Source organism: Acartia tonsa, chromosome 1, assembly GCF_053477335.1.
Source record: "Acartia tonsa isolate MP-2025a chromosome 1, ASM5347733v1, whole genome shotgun sequence".
In the NCBI taxonomy this organism is placed as follows: domain Eukaryota; kingdom Metazoa; phylum Arthropoda; class Copepoda; order Calanoida; family Acartiidae; genus Acartia; species Acartia tonsa.
Genome location: NC_137260.1, coordinates 60,985,195 through 60,994,026, shown reverse-complemented (window position 1 = coordinate 60,994,026; position 8,832 = coordinate 60,985,195). Strand labels below are relative to the sequence as shown.

General features: G+C 31.4%; 1 protein-coding gene across 1 annotated transcript; it reads right to left on the bottom strand.

Annotated features, from left to right (window-relative positions):
• Window positions 1–5,291: 5,291 nt before the first annotated feature.
• On the bottom strand, window positions 5,292–7,785 carry LOC145328301 (uncharacterized). The gene is made up of 3 exons (XM_080171931.1): window positions 7,694–7,785; window positions 5,873–7,025; window positions 5,292–5,444 (listed from the first exon to the last, which is right to left on the bottom strand). Exons 1-3 carry the CDS (start codon window positions 7,783–7,785, stop codon window positions 5,292–5,294), a joined length of 1,398 nt encoding a protein of 465 aa, XP_080028057.1.
• Window positions 7,786–8,832: the final 1,047 nt, after the last annotated feature.

The window sequence follows — 8,832 nt, the reverse complement described above, 5'->3', positions numbered from 1 at the left end:
GATTAGACGCTTTTTAGAAACAACGATCGTTTGTTTTACTAAAAAGTATATCTAATAGAATAGCATATAAATGCATTTTGGGTTCTATATTCTGTTACAAAATAAAGTCAAAATTGTAACAAATTGATGATAGACGCAAGGATGTCCTGCCTTTTTTGAGGTAGGTGGTTAGGTACAAAACCCAATATAGGTGGAGTCAAAAATAATTTTTTGAGGGGGTTTCTGGGATAAAATTTTCGGGAGGTGCCTTTACCCAACCCCTCAAAAAAAAAGAAATCTTTGAAGAACTAGATAAGTTTTAGGTGGGCAAAAGACCACCCCCCCCCCCCCACCCCCACCCTCCTTAGACATTACCAGATTTAAAGATAGGTCATATTTTTAGAATTAGCTACACATGAAACAAAAATTGCAAACACTGATTGTAATGATGATAGAATCGTTTTAGTTAGCTTTTTAACGAGGTATAATTTCATTTTTAAGACCTGCGGTTAAGGAGGGAGGGGACATTAGACTGTAAATTACACTGGTACCCAAAGTTTATTCACCACGTTTATTTGTTTATCACATTGGAGATTTACAAATATTTATCATCTACTGTCTGATCCTATTATATTTACCAACAATTAAAGTTAATTCAAATTGAGCATTTTTGGCGGTTGTGATGGAATCTTTTTGTCTATAGAATCGAGTTAAAAGTTCATTCAAGTCATAAAATTAGTAAATCATACAAAGATCTGTATGCTAAATACATTAAGTACAAATATATCAATGTTACTCTTGTTTCCTAAAGAAACCTTTACCAATTATTTTGCTAATATTATTTAGCGGCACACCTTTTTGTGAGGTCTATGACCCCTCATATCCTGACATATTTATGAGCGTCTATGAATATCAGGTGTACAAGGATAGTTAAATCTATGATATGAAGTAGTATGATGTTTGTCAGTCTGTCCATATTTCCTTCTGTCTGAAGCTTAAGATCTCAGTAACCGCTGAACCGATAAAGTTGTGCTTCTCATGGCATATAAAAAGGGTCCAGATATTTCTCTGAGGTGTGGGACACGTACAACAACCCCCCACAAAGAAAAAAAGACCCCCCATAAGGTGAAGCCCCCATGAAAACTGAATTAAAAACAAACAAAAAATATTTTTAGATATACTAGCATTAAAATTTTATTTCCCATCCTTCTCAGGGATTTTTGTTTCTAAAAATGAAAGGACAAATTTTTCATATCAAAAGATTTCCTATTCTCAACATATAGTTTAATCTATTTAATCAGCCCAAAATCATTGTTTGACAGAATTACTATCCCATGTCCCTGTGAGTTATGGACACTTTCTTTTACATCATATCAATCAAGCTGGTTAGTGTAAGTATTCATTTTAGATCTAAAATATCGTATCAGTATTTCTAATTTTTTGCGTCGGTAATTTCCAACCCCTTCAAATCAAAAGGGTTTGATAGAATAGTTGCTTAACACTTATGAACATGAAGCATAAAAAATTATAGGGAAAAAATACAAATACAAGTTTGATTCTTAAATAATTTTTTTAATTGGTCAATAATGGCCTCTCATTGGCAATTTTTTTTCATAATCAGTCCGACACTTTTACTGTGTTCACGAACATCGTCTAAATTGTATGATAATAACCGTTTTTTGTTTTATACTCTTATCTTTCAACTCTAATATTAGAATATCAATAAATATAATATCCTTAAATTCATGCTCCTAGCCCCCTAAATTAGGAAGGGAATTAAAGATTCTTATTGGCTGATTTGGAGAGTGTGTCTCTAGATTATTTTTAGTGCAGTTTAGTATCTCTATTAGTGTAACAAACACACACAAGGACAGATAAGCATTTTTGGGACAATCTAATCAGAATCTCCACAAGACCATAAAAATGACGAGAAAGTATTAAAAAATGTTATGAATTAAGAGAAGAAGTGAATACTAGATAAACAAGGATAACAACATCCATAAAAGCGAAGCAATGAAACGGTAAGATAAACGGACATATACACTTGTATAGTGTCAGAAAAGAATAATCAGAATATAAATGTATAAGAGTCGAAAAAATTGTAAGTAAATTTGTAGAATCACGGCCTAATACAGGATAATGTTTATGGACATATACTTACATTTTAGGACTTGATAATAGAGTTGCTTCGCTTATAATATTGTACTTTGTTGTCCCAGGAATCAATAAAAAAATTTTTGTTAAAAACTAAAAAAATCATCATGTTTAAAATGGACGTACGAACATTCTGGTAATGATTATACAGTGTGTTTTTTTTATGAGAACTTTTTTGAAAGCAATTTTACCCCACATATAGTTATCAGAATTTAATGATTAATGGCTTATTTTCTTCGTTTTTTAAGGGAAATTATGAAACAACAAAAAAAAATTTCAGTTTTTGTTGAAAAAGTACAGTAAAGTTGAAAATTAAAAACTTAGGTGTCAACATATAAAAATGGTTTTAGCACATTTTTCTTTAAAAAATGGATTTTCTGTAGTCGACTTTGGGGGGCCAGTACTCCCTCCCTGGTTGAGATATGACCTTCAAACTTTGATATGTTCTAGTACATGTCCCTAATAGTATCTGTATACATTTTTAGCTCTACATCTCAACTTTGAAGTGTTTAGCAGCCATTCTTGCAAAAGGTTGATTATTTGAGCATAAGAAAAATGCGCTAAAACCATTTTTAGATGTTGACACCTAAGTTTTTAATTTTCAACTTAACTGTACTTTTTCAACAAAAACTGTAATTTTTTTTGTTGTTTCATAATTTCCCTTAAAAAACGAAGAAAATAAGCCATTAATCATTAAATTCTGATAACTATAAGTGGGGTAAAATTGCTTTCAAAAAAGTTCTCATAAAAAAAAACACACTGTAGAGTTTATACGCTTTCTAAATCGTACCTAAATTCTACAGGAATCACCATGCAAAGTTTGAAATCGACAGGACAATTCTGATATGCCTAAATTAACGAAAAAAGCTATCCGTTACGGACGTACGGGCGGACCTACCCTAATTATAGAAAAGCTTCGCTTTTAAAAATGGTTTGTTAAAAAAGTAATTCAAGCGTACTGTTTTTCAAATATTGTCTTTTTAGAGTTATATTCACATTTTTACATGCATTTGAAAAAAAATTAGAATTAACACTTTGTTTTAACCGAAATGTTTATGATTCAAGAATGACAACATCCATAAAAGCGAAGCTCTAAAAAAGTAGAACAAACGCACATTGACACTTGTAAAGTGTCATAACTAAATAGACAGAATATAACTGTACATGTAGAAAACATATTGCAAGTAATTTTGTTGCAAAACTGTTTTACTTAACTATATTAGTAATCAGGTTCAAAATCGAAAGGATAATTCTAACATGTTTAAGTTAACGATAAAATCTATCAGTTGCGGTTGAACCGACTCAAAATACAGAAAAGCTTTGCTTTAAACTAAAAAAAGAGCTGTACTATACATACAACAAACACATGTCAATAAAAAAATACATTTCACATTAAAGACAATTAACATAAAATATGTAGATATATTTGTACATAAATGATAATTTATTGCATCGTATTATAGACAGTTTTCCACGAATAGTAAAATGGAAAATTACAGAATTACAGAATAATTTTCAGTAGCAAAGCTACTCTATAATTTCACTATATCTGTCCGTAAGTCCGTAACGCTTTGGTTGAAATAAAATTTTCTCAGCTCCAATAAAAAATTAAGGAGCATACAAACATCCAAGACGGCTGGACTGCCTTTCAGCAAGTTTTTGGCTGTTTTTATATTTAGTCTACTTTTATTTATTTTTTGTGCTTCGCTACTTATGGATGTTGTCATCCTTGTTATTTTATTATTGGTGGAAAATCCTTTGTAATACAATACCATACATAATTTTTTATAATGCTCTGACCAATTTAGAACTAAGATAGAAATTAATTGGATTCTTAACCAAACTGTAAACATTTTAAGCGCTTCTAAAAAGGCACTGTCATATTTGTTTTTAAAGATATATAAAGTTTGTTGTATTTTTCAAGACTTCTCCATTCTTGATATTGAAATACTAAAATATTCCAAAAAATGTGTTATGTAGGGGGGGGGGGGGGAGAGAGTAATACCCTAAAGAAAAAGAAATTAAATGTTCTCTTCCCTTATGTAAATAAATTTACCACATAAACATATTTTAAAACCAACCAAAATTAAATTGTTTGTGCTTCGCACCCTAATTCAAAGCATATTATTTTTTTAACATCAGTATTTTGACATTTCATAAACCATAATTTAGTTTTTTTTTTTATTTTCCTAACTTTTATTTCTTGTTTCATATAAGATTCATGTTTGATTTTATCTGAGATTTGATGATATAATTTTCTCACAATACTTTTTATTTTCCACCTGAAAAAAAAACAAATATTAATTCTATTTTGTGTCCATTCAGATCTCTTGTATGGCGAACCTAATTAGTTAGGAAAGTTTAGATCAATAAACTTATTAGATCACTTGAAATAAACACATATTTAGATTAGGTTAGGTTAAGTAAAATTAGAACAACCCCACAGGATAAGGAACCCGCAGGATTTTTGCTCCCCATAGACACTTTATAAATTTGCTTTTTTTTTAAAATATAAATCAAGGCGTGGGGTAAAGGTTTTGGGGGAGAGAAACAGGATTGAATAGGACTAAGGCTGAAAAAACGAAGAATAGTTATTTATCGCATCGTATTATAGATAGCTTTCCGCGGATATTAAAATGAAAAAGATTTAAACTAGTTTTGTTACCCCCGAAGGGCAGGGCAGATAGCCTGAGTAACAAAACTGATTTCATTTTATGATTTTCATTTTCGTGAAAAATTGTCTGTATTACGATGTTACACATGATTTTTCAGTATGATCGAGAACCGGTTCTTATCAAGCGGAAATTAATCGGCTTTGAAGCCATACTAGAAAATTATTAACATTGACAGTGATATATAAAAATGTGCTGATTAAAAGTAAAAAAAAACAACATAGACAATTATAAACAAAATTTTGTTAAATTGTTAAATGCAAAAGTTATTCATTATTTGAAAATAAATAAAGGAATGAAAATTGTTTATTGTATACAGTTTAGATAATTAAATAGAGAGTATATTAGGCCTGGAACTAAATGGTTTAATCTCTTTAGAATAACTTAATATTGAAATGAAGTAGCTAGAGTTTTATACTGGGGTTAGTAATAGTTGAGACATGTATTATTTTGATATTTAGAACAACTAGTACCTCCCTTACCTCTCTATAAGTGTTCAACTTGCTCATCCTTTGTCAATTTACAGGCCTTTTTCATTTGAGAATGATTGATACTTGAAGGATCTTCCATGACCGCCGTATCTTCAATAGCCCTCTTCCGTGTGCTGGTTTTCAAATTATGAGGCTGCTCTTCCACACTCTAAAAATTGCAGATGGTCAGAGAGAGAGGAACAAATGTCAGTTAGAAAATAAAACAAGTATGGCAACATCCAGAAGGAGCAAAATATTAGAAAAAAAAGAGAAAATAGTATGAAGCAAGCAAGAAAAAGGATATTGAAAGAAAGAAAAACATTGGAGAGAGAAATTTAACTGACTCTGTCAAAAAAAAGGATGTAGGTTTGATCCAAGTTAAGGAGTAACTGCGCTACTACTAAAAATAATATTGAAGAAGCAAAAAGTTGTAAAACCAAGACCAAAGGGGGGTGGGGGTTAAAATGTGGTTACTCGTGCCACGACATTCCAGCAATTTTATTTTGGGCGCTACTCCCTTAGTTTTAAAGATAATTGGATAAATGGGCTAAATAAAACTCATTTAAACAGAAAATATTTAATTTGTAAGTTAGTTACCTCATCTAACCTAGTTGAAGGCACAACTTGGAATGCTCCAGCTCTGTCTTCTCCAATCATTGTGTTAATATTTGATTTGATAAGTGTCAACAATTTTTCTAATGCTTCAATGCGTTTGTTTTTTATTTCAATTTTTGATTTTAGGTTGATTTCTGTTTCTTTGTAATCAATGACTTCCTGTTCAAGGTCATTAAGTTTCCTATTCAAGTTACCAATTTTTGCTTCTTTGTCATCAAGAACTTGTTCCAGAGTTTGATTCACAGCTTGGCCTTCTACAACTTCTTCTTCAAGAATAGATATTTTATTTCTGAGTTCTTTAACAAGATTTTCATTTTGTGTGTTACTTTCTTTGTGTGGTACTTTCTGGGCTTTTAATTCTTGAATAATTTTAACAGACTTCTCAGATTCTTCTTTTATTATATTACTCATTTTCAACTCATTTCTTTTAAGATTTGAAACTTGTTCAAGTAAATTGTTAATTCGATGGTTTGCTGCTTCAAGTCTTTTTATACTTTCTTCTTTAACCAACTTTTCTTCTTTTAATTTCTTTTTAAACCAAAGTATTATTATTTTTCCATCAAGCAATTTCATATTTAATGTTTTATTGGCTTTTTCAAGCATTTCCTCTAGTTCTTCGTTGTCTTTGAGTGCAATTTGTAAGGTGTGTTCTGCCACATTTTTGTGTTTCTTTTCTGCTTTTATTTGATCATTAAGCTCAGATATTGTATTACTCATATCATTTAGTTGTTTCTTAAGATTGTCTTCTTCATCAATCAAATTTTCAATTTGAAAGTTTGCATTTGATAGTTCATCTGATATATTGTTAGATTTATTCATAATTTGTTCTTTGTGATCATTGAGCCCAGATATTATATTAACCATATTATTCAATTCATTATTTAAAGATTTGATTTGTTTTTTAAGATTTTTTATTTGTTTATTATTTTTCCTTCTTAATGTTTTTGTTACTCCACCTTCATGGTTGTTGATGATGAATCTCTCTGAAGGATGGGAGATTGTAGCTGTTGGTTGTTGGCTCTGCTCCTGCTGCTGATGGTGTTGCTGCTGTAGTGGAGGTGGATGCACGGCGAAGACATGACCACCATAGTGCCGTTTCTTCCAGAATTTTGGATTTTTAGGATGCTGAACAGACCTAAAAAATTGTATCTATCAACAAAAAAGACTAAAAAATAGATAATTCACATGAAAACTTTTGTCATTTTTAAATAAACAAGGATATCAACATACATAAAAGTGAAGCTCTGACACCGTAGGGCAAAAGAATATTAGCTCTTGCAGATAAATAAGCAAATATAAATGATGTATTTAAGTATAAACAAAATTGTTGAATAGTCCCTATGGTCGCAACGCCTCTTAAGGGGCGTTTCGCCGTATTTTCAAGTAGCTTTTCCCCTATTTCTAGTCCCTGCGGAGGGCTTTAACTCTGTGGGGTAATCACCTCATCCAACCTAACCTAACCTAAAATACCCTATACCCCAATTGTATGTAAATTTGTTGCAAACTGTTAAATTACAGGATAGGGTTCGCTTATAATATTGTACTTTAGTGTCATAGGATTCAGTTTTTCATAAATAAGATACATAGGATAATTATATCACATAACTATTATAGAAAAGACTCACTTTTAAAACAATATTCAAATAAATAAATTAGATATATATATTTTGGATTCACCCCAAATAATTCCCCCTTTTTCACTTATTATCCTGTTTGGACATCAAAGAAAATATGACAAAACCCGCTACTTTGTTTTCTATATGTGATCCATTCATATTCTTAATTATTGTAAAGTTAATATACCTGGCTCCCCTCCAGCACCCCAGCTGCTCCCTGCCTCCATCTCCCGGATTGCTGTTCCAGTTTGGCCATCGCCTTGTATGTCCTCCAACCATTCTGGCGAACATTTAATCGCAGAAAATACCTTTAATATCTGAAAAGTGTAACATTTTATCAATTTATGTATTTAATTATATGTCAAGTGATCTATTTACACAGGAGACATTAGACTGTTTATTACACTAGTCCCTAAAGCTTTATATTAACGTTTTCTCATTCGTTGGCTTAACAAATTTGGGTACTTTTAATGAATTTTGAGTTGTTGGTTCATTAAGCTGAGTCTCCAAACGTTTCTACCACTGATTCGACCATCGGGGATGTACAACAATTTATCAGCCATTGTCTTATCCCTTTAGATCACTGTCTATTACATTTGTTATCCAGTTATTTATGTGGATATTTGATGCGCATTGGTCAGAAAAAAAGTGAACTTTGATGTTCTCTCTCTAAAGGCACACATTGTCCTCTATGCCAATCAGATGTTTCTAGAGCATTACAAACATACCAACGGACAAAGCTATTAATAGAATAGATGCTCATTAGTCACAGCTGATTCATTAATAAAAGTTCAACTTCTTTGTGTCTAAAATAGCACCAGAGTCTACCAAATATTCCCTAAAGGTATAAAATGTCTTTCAATTATTAATTGGCAGATTTACAGACGAAGTAAACAGTGGCGTGCGAGCTAAAGGGGGCATTTGAAGGAATTGACCCCCCCCCCCCCTCCTATATGTTGAAAAATGCCCAAGTTATTTTTCAACTATTTCACCAAATTTAAGAATTGCTAATTATGACCTATAGGTATATTTTTAACGTGTAATCGCTGAACATAACAAACCAGGCAATAGGAAGCATTTTAATTGTTAGTAGCGAAGCTACTCTATAATTCCAATGTCTGTCTGTCCGTTAGACAGAGATGATGGGAAACGTAATTTTCTCAGTTCATATAAAAGATAGAAGGCTGAAACTTTTCGACAATATTCCTATTATCAAGGAGCATAATCAACTATAAAACAATGGAGGTCGGACTGCTTCTATCAGGTTTTTGGCTCTTTTTATTTTTTTTTTAATTATTTCCCCATATCTTTGGTATTTACAGTCCA

Excerpts from the sequence above, each read along its gene's own strand:
- LOC145328301 (XM_080171931.1), bottom strand. The coding sequence starts at position 7,785 with ATGGTTGGAGGACATACAAGGCGATGGCCAAACTGGAACAGCAATCCG. Across the intron at positions 7,026-7,693 it reads GGGTGCTGGAGGGGAGCCAG|GTCTGTTCAGCATCCTAAAA; the intron begins GTATATTAACTT and ends ACAATTTTTTAG. Across the intron at positions 5,445-5,872 it reads CTTCAACTAGGTTAGATGAG|AGTGTGGAAGAGCAGCCTCA; the intron begins GTAACTAACTTA and ends TGCAATTTTTAG.